We start from the raw sequence: 20174 nt of genomic DNA on the forward strand, positions 1-20174 counted from the left end.
GATTTATTTGCAGGCACATCAACAGCAAACGCTATTTTTGCACCAAGATGGGACCAGACTCATCATGTCGCCACTCTATCAAGGCACTCTAGCCCAGTGTGCTCCCACCCACCCCCCAATAACCCTTTAACTGGAATAAGCAGGTGCATAAAGTGATGAACTGCATGAGAACCTTTAAGCTCAAACATTCATCTTACCCAACACCACACATGAAAGTGATTAAACCAAATGAATATTTCCTCCTTTTTCTTTTTAATATAATGAAATTTAAAACTTATTTAGAATTCTAACAGATTCATCATTGAGTATGAATTTGCTGCATCCACCGCCCCCCCAGCACAAGCAAATGGAAACCACTGACGTTTGAATGATGCACTTGGAGTTTTCCAGCTTCCAAGTGCAACGGATTAGAGGATAATTAGGACGTGGGACACTGTTTTCCCAAACACGACACAAATTACAACGTCCGTCCCGTCGTGTGAGGCGGGATTGTGAGTCAAGTTGATTAATCATGAAAAGAAAATGTTAAAAACTTGATTATTGCCACCTGTTTAACTCACAGGACTCCTGATCAATTTGGCGCCAATGACTGACAGCCTTCAGATGCACTGATACGGGTGTGATGGACCGGTGACAGAGCTTTAAGGCACAACAGGGCTGCTCCCACTCAGTGCTCACACATCCACACATTCATTCATCCAGACATGAAGAAGAAGAAAAACAGAGCAGAACCAGTGCAATCACCCTGCATAGACACCCCCCCTCCAAAAAAAAGGAAAAATAAAGCGATAAGAGAAGGTGGAATGGTGTATCATTTTACATTCTTTAGTTGGTTTGAAAGCCAATCCAGACCCTCATAGAGACCGTCTCCACTGGTAGCACATGTAGCCTGGATATACCAATTGCGGCTTCGCAGCGTGTGCAGACCTAGCTTGTCTGTAATCTCAGCTGCATTCATGGCATTGGGCAAATCCTGTGGGCACAGAAAACAAAACCATTAATCAGAAACAGCAGCACTCCATGTACTTACATTATTTTCTGGAATCTCAGGCTACATTCACACTGCAGATCGTTAGGCTCAACTTCCATTTATTGCTCAGATTGGATTTTTTTGTTTGCCTGTTCTCATTCCTAATACAGCCAACAGCAGATTCTAATATGAAACTGCTGACTGTTATGAACCATGCAAATAAAAACAAAGATGCCGCCATAAAGTCTACACTCTATAAGCGGTGACTTTATTTAGACACAGGTCATGATCTCATACGTTAAAGATTGAAAGATCTCCCGGACTCTCTAGCTTGCTTTGTTCACATACAAAATAATAATCCTCAAACCCCGTATTCAACAAACACACTGGTAGGCTAAGGTAAGCAGCACATGTTGATGGTGGAGGAGAGGGGTGGGGTCCAATTCAACCTTTTTAAAGTGATCAAGTAACCCAGGGTTTTTTTTTATCCTCAGCAGCTCAGTTTTAGTCCCAGGTAGGTTTCCACAAACCACTCAGAAATTAGCTTCTTTATGTTAACAGACCATTTATGGACCCTGTAAGTATAAATTCATTGTGCAGAAGACAGATTTAAAATCAGTTTGATACATTTACAATTTCAAATTTTGTTTGGTGATGTTCCTTTGAGGCTTATATGTGGCTTTAAATGATTTCCCGCCCATTAGAAACAGATAATTCGGTCGAGCTCAACAGTGGGCACAAAAACAAGTTCAGCAAACCCTGGAAATAAGCGAAGATCCATTTGGGGCGTGTCACAGGGCAAGCTGCCATTTAAGTGGTGACAAATATCGGTGCAAACAAGGGCGCACCGGGGCTGGTTTAATGACTGACAGTCATCTGACGTCTCCTTTAACAGCTGAGATAGGCCTCAACTAAGTGCATTACTTTAGAGCGGCTGAATGTGTGTGTGTGGGGGGGGGGGGGGGGGGGCTAATGCAGTGGGACTGTCACTGACATCCAATTTTTATTAAACAGGACATTTAGGACATGAATGTTATTCCTGATTTATTGTTCTTTCCCATCATAATACTAAGACCTTCCTTGTTCAAATTTGCAAGTTACATTATCCAATGTAACAACATATTATCATCAGTAATATTATTTTTACCATTACTACTACAACAACAACTGTTCAGTGTAGCTTAAAGCATAACAAGGGGTTTTTCTAAACCGGGAAATAGGGGCACTGCATCCCCTTATTTTTGCTGCATGTCCCCTTGATGAAATGTGTTTTGTTTTGTTTTTTTAACAGTTAATTCCTAGCATACAGCCTTCCCCTCGCCGATCCATTCTTCCATAAATACATAACACTGATGCATGGAAATAGCAAACCCATTCATAATAAACGGCATATTGTTTTCCCAAACGTGGCAAAATGACAGTAAGAATGCACAAACGTGTCCTATTTCACGCAGCTCCCACACCCTGTTGTTGTTGTTCCAGTCCTTCAAGAAGCATCATCACTCCAGCTTGGTCACTCCACTCCCTCGCATCTGCTGTCGCCCCTTGCTAAATTTTTCTAGAAAAACACTGATAAGCACTTGCAATTTACAATTGGTATCAAATGTCAGTACGACACCACTATGCACATTACCACAAGCCATGCAATATAAATGATGACTTTTTTAACATAGACTATCCAGACTAAATTATAAAAATAATAATTATACAACCCCTGGCAAAAATTATGGAATCACCGGCCTCGGAGGATGTTCATTCAGTTGTTTAATTTTGTAGGAAAAAAGCAGATCACAGACATGACACAAAACTAAAGTCATTTCAAATGGAAACTTTCTGGCTTTAAGAAACACTATAAAAAATCAGGAAAAAAAAATTGTGGCAGTCAGTAATGGTTACTTTCTTAGACCAAGCAGAGGAAAAAAAATATGGAATCACTCAATTCTGAGGAAAAAAATTATGGAATCATGAAAAACAAAAGAACGCTCCAACACATCACTAGTATTTTGTTGCACCACCTCTGGCTTTTATAACAGCTTGCAGTCTCTGAGGCATGGACTTAATGAGTGACAAACAGTACTCTTCATCAATCTGGCTCCAACTTTCTGTGATTGCTGTTGCCAGATCAGCTTTGCAGGTTGGAGCCTTGTCATGGACCATTTTCAACTTCCACCCAAGATTTTCAATTGGATTAAGATCCGGACTATTTGCAGGCCATGACATTGACCCTATGTGTCTTTTTGCAAGGAATGTTTTCACAGTTTTTACTCTATGGCAAGATGCATTATCATCTTGAAAAATGATTTCATCATCCCCAAACATCCTTTCAATTGATGGGATAAGAAAAGTGTCCAAAATATCAACGTAAACTTGTGCATTTATTGATGATGTAATGACAGCCATCTCCCCAGTGCCTTTACCTGACATGCAGCCCCATATCATCAATGACTGTGGAAATTTACATGTTTTCTTCAGGCAGTCATCTTTATAAATCTCATTGGAAGGGCACCAAACAAAAGTTCCAGCATCATCACCTTGCCCAATGCAGATTCGAGATTCATCACTGAATATGACTTTCATCCAGTCATCCACAGTCCACGATTGCTTTTCCTTAGCCCATTGTAACCTTGTTTTTTTCAGTTTAGGTGTTAATGATGGCTTTTGTTTAGCTTTTCTGTATGTAAATCCCATTTCCTTTAGGCGGTTTCTTACAGTTCGGTCACAGACATTGACTCCAGTTTCCTCCCATTCGTTCCTCATTTGTTTTGTTGTGCATTTTCGATTTTTGAGACATATTGCTTTAAGTTTTCTGTCTTGACACTTTGATGTCTTCCTTGGTCTACCAGTATGTTTGCCTTTAACAACCTTCCCATGTTTGTATTTGGTCCAGAGTTTAGACAGGGCTGACTGAACAACCAACATCTTTTGCAACATTGAGTGATGATTTACTCTCTTTTAAGAGTTTGATAATCCTCTCCTTTGTTTCAATTGACATCTCTCGTGTTGGAGCCACGATTCTTGTCAGTCCACTTGGTGCAACAGCTCTCCAAGGTGTGATCACTCCTTTTTAGATGCAGACTAACGAGCAGATCTGATTTGATGCAGGTGTTAGTTTTGGGGATGAAAATTTACAGGGTGATTCCATAATTTATTCCTCAGAATTGAGTGAGTCCATATTTTTTTTTCCCTCTGCTTGGTCTAAAAAAGTAACCGTTACTGACTGCCACAATCATTTTTCCTGATTTCTTATAGTGTTTCTTAAAGCCAGAAAGTTGCTATTTGAAATGACTTTAGTTTTGTGTCATGTCTGTGATCTGCTTTTTTTCTACAAAATTAAACAACTGAATGAACATTCTCCGAGGCCGGTGATTCCATAATTGGGTGATTCTTAGACTACGGGCACTTATGTCCTTTGATCATATTGCATGAAAAACAGAAAAAAGGGGAAATTTCACACTTTTATAGTTATCTTTACAATGAAAGTGTGTTAAGAAATTTGTTCTAGTAGTCTATGATGACTTTTTCACCTTTTTTCAGCATCATTAGATGCAAATATTGCCGTTTTGTGCTTGTCCCACACCCAGACTTTTGATCTTCAACGATAAAAATGAATGGTAAAGAAACTTTTTTCTAATGTTTTAAAATATCTCTGAATAAAATATCAGTAAAATAATCAAAACATAATTGGGTTATTCAATGTCATACAACTGTTGTGATTTTTTTTTCAACAAAATGTAGTTGTCCCACACTATTGCCGTAATTTCCACCACAACACTGTAATGTCCCTTTAAACAGTTTGTATGAAAGATTGTTTGGATAGTTTCTATGGAGATAAACAGTGACATCAGAGCACATGTATATAGCACCAAATCACAACAAACAGTTGCCCCAAGGAGCTTTATATTGTAAGGCAATGGTGTGGTGGAAAATACATTTACAGGGCCAATAGTGCCCGTAGTTAAAGAATCACCCAATTATTGCCAGGGGTTGTACTTGCATTGTGAGAGAGTGTCAACTTTGACAATTTGGTAGTTTTGGCTTCATCTGGTTGTGGCAGATAGATGGCTTCTTTCAACGGGTGGGGATGGACCAATTGTTTGGGTGGATACCATCCAGGACCCAAGGCGGTTCCATGGTGTTGTGGATGTGGTGACATGTGACACCAGCTCATGCTGCCAGACTTGACTCGACTTGGCATAATAATAATGCATGTCATCACTTTAATGTTGCAGCTGGTCAATGTGGAGATCAGACTTTGGTTTTGGCAGTTTCTTTCACTTCCAGTATGACATTACATACTGCTGGGTGGAGCAAGGTGGTGCAGTGGTAGCACGCTTTCCTCAATGTGAAAAAAGTCTATGGTTCAAAGCCCATCAGTTCCCTAAGCTCCTGGTGTGGAGTTGGATGCCTCACATGGCAGCACCCTGACAACAGTAAGGTAAAGTGATTTGACAATCTAGAACAAATGGACTACCGCGATATATATCTAGTCCATTCAATATAGAACTTGCCAAACCCACGTGTGGTTCTTTACTCTGTTGGCTGGGACTCTGGGGGTAATTGTGCTAGAGGGGGAAAGAACTCTCCTATTACACCTTGTAGATTAGTGGTCAGTGTTGGGGGGCAGGGGAGCTTTTATGAAACATGCATGATTCATATATGACAATAAGAAAACCAATAAACTATAAATCATAAGTATTTCTTTTCTCTGGCTCTGTACCCACAGAGCCCCTTAAAGTTTGTCTTTTTTTTCCTGGGAGGGATGCTTTTGTTCCCTTGCAAAAGGATTTGTGTTACCTTGCAAAACTTACCAGAAATCAGCAATGTAGTGTGGTGCATAACACAAAAGTCAGATGATTAAGCAAGTAAGTATAGAGAGAAAATACAAATACTGGTAAGAAAATACAATGTGAGGAAAGGGGAGAAGGTTTGCAAATGTTTTTGTAAGGGAATACAAAAGTATTGTGACAAACGATACTTGTGACAACAACACAAACAAACCCTGAATGAGTGCAAATTTATGAGGTGATCCACAGATGCCCACTCCCTTATGACACACACACACACGTTAGAAGGATGGCAGCATGTGTTGCTCCAAAACCTGGATGTACCTTTCAGCATTGATGGTGCCATCACAGATGTGTAAGTTGCCCATGCCATGGGCACTAACACACCCCCATACCATCACAGATGCTGGCTTTTGAACTTTGCGCTGGTAACAATCTGGATGGTCTTTTTCCTATTTTGTCCGGAGGACACAACGTCCATGATTTCCAAAAACAATTTGAAATATGGACTCAGACCACAGCGCACTTTTCCACTTTGCGTCTGTCCATTTCAAATGAGCTCGGGCCGAGAAGGTGGCAGCGTTTCTGGATGTTGTTGATGTATGACTTTTGCTTTACATGGTAGAGTTTTAACTTGCACTTGTAGATGTAGCGACGAACTGTGTTAACTGACAATGGTTTTCCGAAGTGTTCCTGAGCCCACGTGGTAAGATCCTTTACACAATGTCGGTTTTTAATGCAGTGCTGTCCGAGGATCAAAGGTCATGGGCATTCAATGTTGGTTTTCGGCCTTGCCGCTTACATGTAGAATGTTCTCCAGAGTCTCTGAATCTTCTGATTATATTATGGACTGGAGATGATGGAATCCTTAAATTCCTTACAATTGAACGTTGAGAAACATTGTTCTTAAACTGTTGGACTAATTTTTCATGCAGTTGTTCACAAAGTGGTGATCCTCGCCCCATCTTTGCTTGTGAATGGCTGAGACTTTTGGGGTTTATTTTTCCTGACTTCTTATATTGTTTCTTAAAGCCAGAAAGTTGCCATTTGAAATGACTTTAGTTTTGTGTCATGTCTGTGATCTGCTTTTTTTCTACAAAATTAAACAACTGAATGAACATCCTCCGAGGCCGGTGATTCCATAATTATTGCCAGGGGTTGTACACTATCCTCTTCCCAAATGTGTATCAATATCAAATCAACTCCCATGCTGACCAGGAGGTACCGCTTCACCAAATTTTCCAAAAATACACTTGTTTTTTCTGCTAGAGCTCCTGCTATCAGGAAAAAAAAAAAAAAAAAAAAAACATAATTTTTGTTCAAGTGAGTACCAATTCTCAGGAGTGGATCCCAAACCTCATTAACAAGAAATTCTCCTCCTTTCAATTCTTTTTGTTTTTGGGCTATGATTCAAAAATCACCTGTTTGTTGGCAAAGACGAGTAGCACTGCTTCTCTCAGCTCATCCTCATTCAGCATTCGGAACAGCTCCTCCTTCGCCTCACCGATTCTCTCCCTATCATTGCTGTCCACAACAAAGATAACACCTGCAAACAGAAGTAATGTTGAAACAAACGGAGCAAATTAAGGTCATAAAATGTAAGCGATATTTTCCGGTTTGAGAAGTCAGTGGACTGCTCACCTTGAGTATTCTGGAAGTAATGCCTCCACAGTGGCCTGATCTTGTCTTGTCCACCAACATCCCACACGGTAAAACTGATGTTCTTGTATTCTACTGTCTCTACATTAAAACCTGTGAATTAAACAGACAAACAATGACACAAATCATAGATCTTTGCCTACAACAAATGATCAGCTAAGATAAAGTTATTAATTAGGAGTGCGGTAGCCGTCCAGTCTGCATAAATGTGCATTAATCAAAACACCTAAACTAAGGTTAGCCTATTAGCCTAAATTTGCTTGCTCAGTGAGATGAGTGGCCCTTGGAAAGAAAAAAAAAAAAAACCCTGAAAGTGTCTTCCGTGTGTTGTTAATCAGTTACAAGAATGCAACAAAATGTACATACAGACAGACAGATGCAAGTAGTAGGACATAATATCCTACAGACTACACCCTTAGTGGAAGCAGAGTTAGGTGATAATGTTTTTTTAAATTGGTATTTATTTCTGTATTATATGAATATTTCATATATCGCAGCAGCACTAGGGTTAAGGGTTGGGATGTTGCATACTTTAGCACTGTTTGAGGTAGGACACTTTCAGTGACGCCGGTAACGCATTACTTAGTAACGTGTTACTCTAATCTAACCACTTTTTTTTTTTGTAACGAGTAATCTAACGCGTTAATCTTTCCAAATCAGCAATCAGATTAAAGTTAAAGATTAAACTTCTCCAAGTCACTGAGTTACTATTATTTTTGCATTGTGGGTCGACAGCAGCATTAAACTTGGTCCGTGGGCAGGGGGTCAGGGTTCGACTGAACTGCCCACTTTAAGCGAGCTGTGAGCTTTTCATCCGCAGTTTTCTGCAGCAGCTACAACTCATCCTCACCTCTTAAAGCGCGGTGACAACAGCACACCTGCACTGAGCTTTACAAAGACATTTTTATGCTTTTTTTCTCCTTTATTTAGAATTCTGAGCTGAGCCGCTCCGTAAACAGCTGATCCTCCGCGACGTGTCAACAACTAACACTATTTTCCACTCAAATGCACCTAAACTCTATTTCTGAGGACCATGTGATGTGAAAATGCAATAAAACTTCCTTTCCTGTAAATCTGGTCATGCTTTCTGCATAAATAAATGTTATCCATTCTTTGTGCTCAAACGCCAAAGCAGGGGTGAATCCAGATGGAATGGGGGCGTGGGGCAGGGATGTGCCCCCCACAACACCCCTAGATTAAAGGTCCAGTTTTGAAGCCTTTTTTAATACAGCTACTAATACTACTTATAATAATAATAATAATAATAATAATTTCGACAACTAAAATGTTTAGCGAATTTAAATGTTAGAAAAATGTTAGAAAGAATTTAATAGTGACATTTATAAACAATGCAGGTTAGAAATTGCAAGTTTTACTGTTACACTGAAGTCAAGAAAGGGTGACTATAAAGTGAGTTTTAGCAAAACAAGTATTATTGTCATGTTGAGGTGGCAGAGGGTTGTTGTCGGCAGCTGGGGAAAGTAACTAAAAAAGTAACTAGTAATCTAACTTAATTACTTTTACAATTGAGTAATCAGTAAAGTAACTAAGTTACTTTTTCAAGAAGTAATCAGTAACTAGATTACTTTTTCAAAGTAACTGTGGCAACACTGGACACTTTCCACTACAGCACCACTAAAAGGGGCTAAAACCATAGTGGACAGGTTGGACAAAGAAGTTTAAGAAACACGGTGCATATTAAGATGAAAATAGCAGTAGAGAGCATTTTAGATTATCAGCCATGACACTCGGCAAATAATGTATTTTGATCCTTTCTTCGCCTTTCATGAAACATCTGAATCAGTCTGCTTTCAGCAGAGCCTTCAGCTGAACTTCCAAACTAATGACAGAAATAAGATACTCATTTGCGGCGCAATCGCTCAGTTGTTTAACTGTTTTTTGTTTGTTTTTTATTCTGAAGTTCAAAACTGTGATCAGATGTAGCCAGAACTTGTCATTAGATGCTTTTTTTTGTCCTGTGGTGTGTTGTATATCTTCCAAAAACAGGTGGTACTGTATTTCTGTTTTTGCAGACGGTGTTAAAAAGAAAATATTCACTCTAGAATTCCCCCCAGATAAATATGTTCTTTTCATTAAAGTGAGCTATAATTTTGCAAGATGTTGCTAAAACAAATCACTATTATAATGCTTGGATTTCAATGTTAGCTATATTTGTGTGTTTAATTATTGTTTTCTTTATTTGTTTTGGTATTAAAGTAGTTATTTTACTTAGGATTGTGTCCTTAGTTTCATATATTTTTTTCTGCTCTCTGTTGGAATGTGCATGACAAACTGGATTTAACCAGTTTTACCACTTAGGACAAAGAGATTCAGGTTAAATTATAAATCATAAAAGTCCTGTTATTGTGCAGGTTAGTGGCAGGAGGTGGGACCTCCCCCGAATGCCCACAGGGACCAATAAGGGAAGGATTTTGCAAAATAAGGTCCACCTTTCGTTACACATTTGAAGAGTTTTATAAAACTGCTTGTGTCTATTGTTCCTGGTTCTGAAAGGGCGGATCTCAGCTGTGAGAGAAGTTCTTCAGAAACCAGGCCTGATTTTCATTGTGACACTGAATAAATTTAAAAGCGCGGAAGAGTTTGAGTTTGTACTTTGTGTGGGTAAGTGTTAGAGAAAAATCCCAGGGAAATAAACAGAAAATAAATTTTGCCAGCTTAGTGAAATTTTGGTCGCCCTATAGCTTTAATTCAAGCAAATTTAAACCTACTTCGGTTTTTCATGCACAATAATTGCAGGGGGAGAAGAAAGTGATCAATGACCATGCCATTAAGCTCCTTATAAAGAAAGGAGGACAGACTGTGTTCAAGTGATGAGCAGCTTTGGTCATTTTAATTAATTTTAAGCATATTTACTTGCTATTGGTAGATTAAAAATGTTATTTGTATTGATATACTGATATTGATAATAAAATGGTCTTTGATATATGTCATATCAGTTATTGCACCCTACACAGACCCATGTCATGGACTTTCCAAGGTATTACTTCACCTTCAAGCGAAACACTGCTCCTGTGTCATTTGTGTCAACAAGACAGTCTGATACAACTCACCAATAGTAGGAATTGTGGTAACAATTTCACCCAGCTTAAGCTTGTACAAGATGGTGGTTTTTCCAGCAGCATCCAGACCTACCATCAAGATCCTCATCTCTCTCTTTCCAAAAAGACCTTTAAATAAGGAAGCAAACGCCCCCATCTTAGCTAACCTACAAAAGAAGAAGAAAATAAAGAAAGAATATTAAGTAACACAGCCACTGGTCAGCTCATTCACCGTTTTTCAATAGTGACATCGAAACGTCTACCAAAATTATGGTTTACCACGCAGTCGTCCTTTCAACCCTTTTGTATGGCTGTTAAGACTGGACCCTCTACATAAACAAAATTCTAAGACCAGACCATTTTAATCAAGAAAAATTCATACATCTTGGGGAATATCCTGGAAAGATCCTATCTCAAACATCAAAGTGCTACAAGATCCAATTTCCCCTCAGCAGAGACAATGATTGCATGCCACCGGCTACAGTGTATTGGACAATCAAAAGATGCCTCATGACTCACTCACCCACTCATCTTCAACCGCTTATTGTGAACCGGGTCGCAGGGGTCACAGCTCCAACAGGACACCCCAAACTTCCCTTTCCCGGGTCACATTAACCACCTCTGACTAGGGGATCCTGAGGTATTCCCAGGCCCCGAACCAATCCCCGATAAGCCCAAATGAGTAGTGAGGTTTCAGGGAACCCAGCATTTCCCAAACTCTGATGTGGTTCCGGTGTAACCAAACCAGGCACGAACACAAAGACAGTGTACAAGAGCATGAATTCTTGTTGCTTTTTTTTTATGGGGGGGGGGGGGGGGGGGGGGTAAATTGGAAAAGGGGAATTTACAAACAAGAACGATGCAAAAATTACCATACAACACACTAGGAAATACATAGCGTAAAGATCAAAACTACAACTAGTCCAAAGAAGTAAACAAATGGAAGTTGGATGGAAGAATTTCTATTGTGTCCCTAAACGTGGCAACAAGAGCGACCAAGACCTTAAAAGAGTGAGAAGTAGTTCCTCTCAATTTCCAAGCCAAAGCGAGTAAACAGTTCAGACTGTGAAAGCCGGCCATTTGGCAAGATTAGCAGCAGCACAGAAATTGGAATCTAATCTGTTCAGACCAAATTAAGTGTGGTAGAAAGGGCTCTCCTCAGAAATTTAGAGCATGATGGCTTTTTTTTCTTGTTGTTTTCAATAAGTGTTCTGTAAACACGTTGTAGTACACACTAGGCCAGTATGTAGTGCTATAATGCTCCCACAAAAAAAAATGGAAAAGACTGCATGGAGCAACCGTTCCTCATCCTTTCATCCCGAATAGCAAGTCAGGGCACATTTTGAAGCATCAGAGTAACTCCTTGATATCTCTTTAATCGATCTTGAACAAACTTGGTATACACAGTAGTTACGGCCATCATTGGCACCAGTTTTGACATTGGGGTGAGACTTTCCAGCTGTTAAAACATTTCATCCTGATTCGACAAATAAGAATCATTACTCGGTCACTTCCGGGTGTTCGTAGTCTTAACCACTTCAATCATGTTCAAAATCTTTAAACTGGGTAGTCCTAGTACAACCCCAATTCCAATGAAGTTGGGACGTTGTGTAAAATGTCAAGAAAAACAGAATACAATGATTTGCAAATCCTCTTCACCCTATATTCAATTGAATACACCACAAAGACAAGATATTTAATGTTCAAACTGATAAAATTATTGTTTTTGTGCAAATATTTGCTCATTTTGAAAAGGATGCCTGCAACACATTTCAAAAAAGCTGGGACAGTGGTATATTTACCACTGTGTTATATCACCTTTCCTTCTAACAACACTCAATAACCGTTTGGGAACTGAGGACACTAATTGTTGAACCTTTGTAGGTGGAATTCTTTGCCATTCTTGCTTGATGTACGACTTCAATTGTTCAACAGTCCGGGGTCTCCATTGTCGTATTTTGTGCTTCATAATGCGCCACATATTTTCAATGGGCTACAGGTCTGGACTGCAGGCAGGTCAGTCTAGTACCTGCACTCTTACTATGAAGCCACGCTGTTGTAACACGTGCAGAATGTGGCTTGGCATTGTCTTGATGAAATAAGCAGGGACATCCCTGAAAAAGACGTTACTTGGATGGCAGTATGTGTTGTTCGAAAACCTTTCAGCATTGATGGTGCCATCACAGATGTGTAAGTTGCCCATGCCATGGGCACTAACACACCCCCATACCATCATAGATGCTGGCTTTTGAACTTTGCGCTGGTAACAATCTGGATGGTCTTTTTCCTCTTTAGTCCGGAGGACACGTCGTCCACGATTTCCAAAAACAATTTGAAACGTGGACTCATCAGACCACAGCACACTTTTCCACTTTGCAACTGTCCATTTCAAATGAGCTCGGGCCCAGAGACACCAGCGGCGTTTCGGGATGTTGTTGATGTATGGCTTTCGCTTTGCATGGCAGAGTTTGAACTTGCATTTGTAGATGTAGCAACGAACTGTGTTAATTAACAATGGTTTTCTGAAGTGTTTCTGAGCCCACACAGTAAGAGCCTTTACACAATGATGTTGGTTTTTAATGCAGTGCCGCCTGAGGGATCGAAGGTCATGGGCATTCAATGTTGGTGTAGAAAGTTCTCCAGATTCTCTGAATCTTATGATTATGGACTGTAGATGATGGAATACTTAAGTTCCTTACAACTGAACGTTGAGAAACATTGTTCTTAAACTGCTGGAGTATTTTTTCCTAAACGCTTATTGAGTGTTGTTAGAAGGAAAGGTGATGTAACACAGTGGTAAACATACCACTGTCCCAGCTTTTTTGAAACGTGTTGCAGGCATCCATTTCAAAATGAGCAAATATTTGCATAAAAACAATAAAGTTTATCAGTTTGAACATTAAATATCTTGTCTTTGTGGTGTATTCAATAGAATATAGGTTGAAGAGGATTTGCAAATCATTGTATTCTGTTTTTATTTACATTTCACACAACATCCCAACTTCATTGGAATTGGGGTTGTAAGTGCAGCTTGAGGGTTGTTTTATTGTACTCACTCTGGGTAAAAATTTGAAGCAAAAGTAGCATTTGTTGTGGTTCTGGCAGAGAATGCAGCCGGGTGCAGCTTCACTTTTGATTTTTAGCAAGTTGCCAGGTATGTGCTTTATAAACCAGCCAATTGCCAGATCTGCACTTTACACAGGGCTGTGAAATGAACATTGTAAAAGCTGAGGAAAATTAGCAGTGGGGCTGAAGCCCAGAAGCCAAATTAATGTATCCAATAATACATTTTCAGCATCTCCTATAATGAACAGGGATGAGAATGGGCAAAGAAAAAAAACTCTGAAAATGAGCAGGGGTCTGGGGGCCAGGGGCAGTGCTCCTGGTGAGGCACAGGGGGCAAAGCCCCCTGAAGCTCATAGGCTTTGAGATATCCCTGCACTTGCCAAAACTATTCTTCAAGTGTCTTTCCTTAACCTGCGGAAATGTTTAACTCGAACGGATGATCCCACTGCACTGCCCCTCAAAACTTTTTCTCAAAGGAGTTAGACCGATCTCAGATATGGCCCAGAAACACAGAAAAAGTCAGAAATCCGCAGAGAATTCTCATCCCTGAATAAAAAATCTCAAAAGAAGCACATATTTAACCCTGTGGGGCCGACGCCGTCGTATACGACAGCTAAGACCAAGCTTTACTAAATTATAAATAACTTTTGAATGATATGAGATAGAAACTTTTTTTTTTTTTTTGCTGAAAAGTTGACTCAGTGGACTTTCGAGCCAGCCATCGGCCATCTTTGTACTTCTCATAGAAGCTGTGTGATGACGTGTGCAATGTGAGTGTCCAATCGGAATTTGTTCACCGTCACATGGTTTTCCAAAATCCAATCGTAGGGCAGATTTACCTCACGTGAAAAGCCAAAGACCGTTTTCAGAAGTGAGGTGTTACTAGTTGGCCCGTTTGAATAGCCCCCCGGGTGCTCCAATGAGTACATACTATTAGTACATACTCAGTGTGCCTTGCGCCATTACGCACAGCGATCAGTGAAAGCAGGAGCACACGGAGAGCCTCTCACGTGCTCAAACAAAGAGTGTGTAATTATCAGGATTGTGCCCCTAGTTTGCATGTGAATGTTACTAGATAACTCTGTTGCTTTCTCTGTGTAAAGCACTGTTTACCATATCAATGGACAACAAAACGCACAGACCATTTTGTATATATTGTTCAAAATGTGCATTTGTGTTTATTGTTTGAACCTTATTGTTGTACAGTCTTTCACACAAGACCTCAAATTACCTTTATAAAGTGTCAAAACAGTTGTTTATTATAGTTTGCTGTGTGTGGAAAATTATTTTTTGCTTTATTTTTTCCTTGTCTATTTTTGATTGTAAATCTTAATTACACTTATAAAACACAACAAAAACATATATATTCTGAAAGCACAGGTTGTCCTGAAAAAAAAAAAGAGACATAAACTTGACTGTGGGATGCAGGAAGAGCTGTTAACAGCAATAATAAAACATTTATGCCAGGCGAGTGAACTGTCCAAAAAATGCCCTCGGACCCCAGAGTGTTCATTTCATAAATAACAGAAATAACAGAATATGACATGGAAGTAGGACCTGGAATGAAGCAATAAAGCCTTAAAAAGTGGTATAAAAAAAAACGTAGTTTAGATGCACAAAACATGTCAAATACACGATCACGGTTGGGCGAATAAGATATATTTATCTGCCCAGCGGTTGTGCATGTAACGTTCAATGTATGACTTATCTGCCCGACGGTATCTGCATGTACTGTCAATCACATGACCTAAACTAACCAGTCAGAACTGCTACATACAGATAGAATTTTTGTATCATTAATACAAGCGAAGCGCTGCAAAGCTCACTCTTGTGGTAGATGAAGGCACAGACTGGAAATGGCACAAAACAATCCGGAAATGCCCCCCCCCAAAAAATCACAATCCGGAAATGGCACAAAAAAAAAATCTGCCCATAGGGGAAAAAGCCACAAACCAGAAAACATTGTTGTAAAAAGCCATAAACAGCCACAAACTGGAAATGTCACAAAAAACTCTGACCATAGTAGATGAAGCCACAAACTGGATAACATTGTTGTCAAAAGCCACAAACCGATGGTAGGTTCCGCAACAATTATTCAATTTTTAATTATTGTTTGATGATATATACACAGATAGTGAAGAGCTTTGCTCATAAGCCTTTCACACTCTTTCTCTCTTCTGGGTCTGGTAGCGCGGTCAAAGGGCAAGAGGTGTAAACTGCAGTCTCGAGGCATCATGAGTGACTGTGTGGGCAGCGCAAATGACAGAGACTTTGATTATTTTTCCCACTGGAGTGTTGATTCCTTGAAAGATTTTTTTTTGGTGAAAACGTGGTACTGGTGTCCAAGGACGAAAAACTGAAGCTTATGCTCCACACAACTGTAAAAAATAATGTTATTTAAATGTTATTTTAATTCTAAGATTAGTTGACGCTCGATGTGTGCTTCTATTTAATCTCTTAATCATAATGTCATTGATGTGATTTTAAATCTAATGTTCTTACAAGTGTTAAATTTTGTATCACTTTAATGTATTGATGTGTGCTTTTATTATACTTTGTATATACCTACTTATCACACAATAAAATTATTTTTGAATTATGCTACACACAAACTGAAAATTCAGGTTTTTCTCCAGCAGCTTGTCTTGTGCGCTTCTTGGGGTGGAGAAAGTGTTTGGGATAATCCCAAAGGTAATTATTTATAATATTTAGATTGTAATGGCTTGGTAAAACAGTTGCATTTTCTCTCCTTAAGCCCCTTTCACACCGGGGCTGCTCCCAGTTGCTCCCTGTGGCGTCATGACGACGCAGGAATTTCTGCATCAGATGCGCGCAGCAGGGAGCAGAGAGGAGGTGAGAACATAGTCTGCAGGTTCTCTGCACAGAGAAGTCAGAGTGCACAGTTTGGCTGCAGACAGACTGTGCACTCTGACTTCTCTTCTACTTGTGCTGAGCTGCAGGGCTGCGCTCTGAGTTCTGTTATAGTTTATCTTTCCTCCCTTGACCGTGAGATGCGCGCGCACGGACCATCCCAAGCAACTGTGGAGATGTCTGGAGTTCTACTTGATGTTGACATGTCCTGGACTTATGTCCTTTTTTAGCTGTGATGAGAGAGTCTGAGCAGAGAAAGAAACTAACTGCCTGCAGACATTTTTTTTTTTCTTTTCTTTCCTCCTTTGACCGCGAGATGCATGCGCACGAACGGACCGTCAAGCAAATGTGGAGATGTCTGGAGTTCTACTTGATGTTGACATGTCCTGTCTCAGGACTTATGTCCTTTTTAGTCCTTTTTTTTAAACTGTGATGTGAGAGTTTGAGCAGAGAACATGGAAGTAATGCCTGCAGCCAGACTTTTTTTTTTTCTTTTAATTGTTCACATGTGCGCGCGTGAACGAACATCCATGAGTGGACCAGAGATGTCCGGACTTTTTACTGGATGTTTCTGGCAATCAGTCTGAATTTTTTTTCTTCAGCATGTAGTTTTTACTGCATTACGTACACGGTATAAAAACAATCCTGCGTGATTTATACTGCGGGAACAGTGGAACACAGCAGGAATCATAAATTGGCTTCGAGTCACGCCAGGTAACGCCTCTTTGCCCCGACTTGCGCTGGAACCACTTTCTTTCTGCGTTGAGCACAGGACGCCAAAAAAATTAAACAGGTTTAATTTTTCGGCGCCCAACTTGCTTCCTCCTTTGCGCCCTCGTGCTGTTGTGGCACCGAGCTGCATCGTCTCGGCACTGAGTTGCTTCCATGCGGCATCGTCATAATGACGCACGGCGCAACTGGGAGCAACCGGGAGCAGCCCCGGTGTGAAAGGGGCTTTATAAGCATCTCTTTAAGGTGGCAGTAATTAAACCATTACTTAAAAAGCCATCACTTGACCCAGCTATCTTAGCTAATTATAGGCCAATCTCCAACCTTCCTTTTCTCTCAAAGATTCTTGAGAGGGTAGTTGTAAAACAGCTAACTGATCACCTGCAGAGGAATGGTCTATTTGAAGAGTTTCAGTCAGGTTTTAGAATTCATCATAGTACAGAAACAGCATTAGTGAAGGTTACAAATGATCTTCTTATGGCTTCGGACAGTGGACTTATCTCTGTGCTTGTTCTGTTGGACCTCAGTGCTGCTTTTGATACTGTTGACCATAAAATTTTATTACAGAGATTAGAGCATGTCATAGGTATTAAAGGCATTGCGCTGCGGTGGTTTGAATCATATTTGTCTAATAGATTACAGTTTGTTCATGTAAATGGGGAATCTTCTTCACAGACTAAAGTTAATTATGGAGTTCCACAAGGTTCTGTGCTAGGACCAATTTTATTCACTTTATACATGCTTCCCTTGGGCAGTATTATTAGACGGTATTGCTTAAATTTTCATTGTTACGCAGATGATACCCAGCTTTATCTATCCATGAAGCCAGAGGATACGCACCAATTAGCTAAACTGCAGGATTGTCTTACAGACATAAAGACATGGATGACCTCTAATTTCCTGCTTTTAAACTCAGATAAAACTGAAGTTATTGTACTTGGCCCCACAAATCTTAGAAGCATGGTGTCTAACCAGATCGTTACTCTGGATGGCATTTCCCTGATCTCTAGTATACTGTGAGAAATCTTGGAGTTATTTTTGATCAGGATATGTCATTCAAAGCGCATATTAAACAAATATGTAGGACTGCCTTTTTGCATTTACGCAATATCTCTAAAATCAGAAAGGTCTTGTCTCAGAGTGATGCTGAAAAACTAATTCATGCATTTGTTTCCTCTAGGCTGGACTATTGTAATTCATTATTATCAGGTTGTCCTAAAAGTTCCCTAAAAAGCCTTCAGTTGGTTCAGAATGCTGCAGCTAGAGTACTGACGGGGGACTAGCAGGAGAGAGCATATCTCACCCGTGTTGGCCTCCCTTCATTGGCTTCCTGTTAATGCTAGAATAGAATTTAAAATTCTTCTTCTTACTTATAAGGTTTTGAATAATCAGGTCCCATCTTATCTTAGGGACCTCATAGTACCATATTACCCCATTAGAGCGCTTCGCTCTCAGACTGCGGGCTTACTTGTAGTTCCTAGGGTTTGTAAGAGTAGAATGGGAGGCAGAGCCTTCAGCTTTCAGGCTCCTCTCCTGTGGAACCAGCTCCCAATTCAGATCAGGGAGACAGATACCCTCTCTACTTTTAAGATTAGGCTTAAAACTTTCCTTTTCGCTAAGGCTTATAGTTAGGGCTGGATCGGGTGACCCTGGACCATCCCTTGGTTATGTTGCTTTAGACGTAGACTGTGTTTCATAATTATTGTATGGCCTTGCCTTGCAATGTGGAGCGCCTTGGGGCAACTGTTTGTTGTGATTTGGCGCTATACAAGAAAAAAGTTGATTGATTGATTGAAGTTGATCTGTAAAATTATGTTTATTATGGACTTGACAGTTGTTTGACTGATGCTGTCACTAACTGACCAAGCATCTGTTTACATTTTTACAGCTCTCGACCTTTGAACCAACCTGGTTGAGTATGGGCATTCCCAGAATGTGAAAAGGCTTTTGATTTATTATTATTATTAACATCGAACATATGTGTGAAATACCAAGTGTTCCAGTGTATTTGGAGGGCACTGTATCCTAACCTTATCATGAGTGCAAAATGAGTGTGGCATTATGCTCATGCTCCACCGAAGCATTTACTCTTTAAAAAAAAAAAAAAAAAAAAAAAAAAAGGAGTCTGGAGGACCTAAATGATATGGTGAGATGCTGAAGAGCTTCGCTTGTCATGTCCACGACATATACATGTTACGGCTATGTACGGATAGCTGCTGTCCAAATGTTCTAGGTTAACAAAATGGAAAAAAGAATCGTCCTATTCTTCACTAATGACTCCACCGATCTGGAATTTGCAACAGTACGGAACCACCCTGAATCCTGAGTGGCACCCAGCCAGGTCCATCACCGAAAGTATGACTGTTACGTCATGCAAAATGCTGATGTGGTCAATGCTGCCGTGGCTTTAAATCACGCAGCGCCGTTTTCGAAAGATTAAGTTAGCAAGAGAGTCTACATGACGAAGCAGCGTTCTTGTTAACCATTTTCCACTCCCATTCTAAGGAAGCCGATAACACAAAGATGAATTTAGGAAATCACAAGTCATCTACCTCGTTATCTAACGTGAATGCTAGTCGGCGTTAGCTTTTTAGTAAGTCTACGTTTCAGCTGTGAAACCCTGGGGAACTTTACTACATATTAAAAAAGCATAACCGTTAGCTAACGTTCAACAAACACATAACAATCACGCAGTTATATTTGTTAAAAGTGCGGCTCTGACACAAAGTAACTTCCCTAGCCGACAGCTAGACAAAGTTAAAGTGCTACGGAAATAGCTAGCAAACTTTATACACCGACCTCAAGCTTCCAAAGTTATTAACGTGGCCACGTAGTTTATACTCTCTCCGCTAATCAAAAATACAGTTCTTCCTCATTAGTGTCATATCTTAAAAAAAATAAAATAAAATTATACCTTCGATGACTTTTTTTTTTTTAAAGCTTCTGCGTCGCACCTCCGTACAATCAAAATGGCGTTCTTCTTCTTCTTCTTCTTCTTCTTCTAATAGATTCCGGCAGGCTATACGCTGGCGTAGC

At 40.0% G+C, this 20174-nt stretch overlaps 1 protein-coding gene across 1 annotated transcript; it reads right to left on the reverse strand.

Moving 5' to 3' along the window:
• Nucleotides 1–328: 328 nt before the first annotated feature.
• Nucleotides 329–20168, reverse strand: arf2a (ADP-ribosylation factor 2a). Its single transcript, XM_034190041.1, has 5 exons — nt 20053–20168; nt 10485–10639; nt 7396–7506; nt 7176–7300; nt 329–973 (listed from the first exon to the last, which is right to left on the reverse strand). Exons 2-5 carry the CDS (start codon nt 10627–10629, stop codon nt 812–814), a joined length of 543 nt encoding a protein of 180 aa, XP_034045932.1. The 5' UTR covers nt 10630–10639; nt 20053–20168; the 3' UTR covers nt 329–811.
• Between the last annotated feature and the right edge of the window lie 6 nt (nt 20169–20174).

Source organism: Thalassophryne amazonica, chromosome 16 (assembly GCF_902500255.1).
Source record: "Thalassophryne amazonica chromosome 16, fThaAma1.1, whole genome shotgun sequence".
NCBI lineage: Eukaryota > Metazoa > Chordata > Actinopteri > Batrachoidiformes > Batrachoididae > Thalassophryne > Thalassophryne amazonica.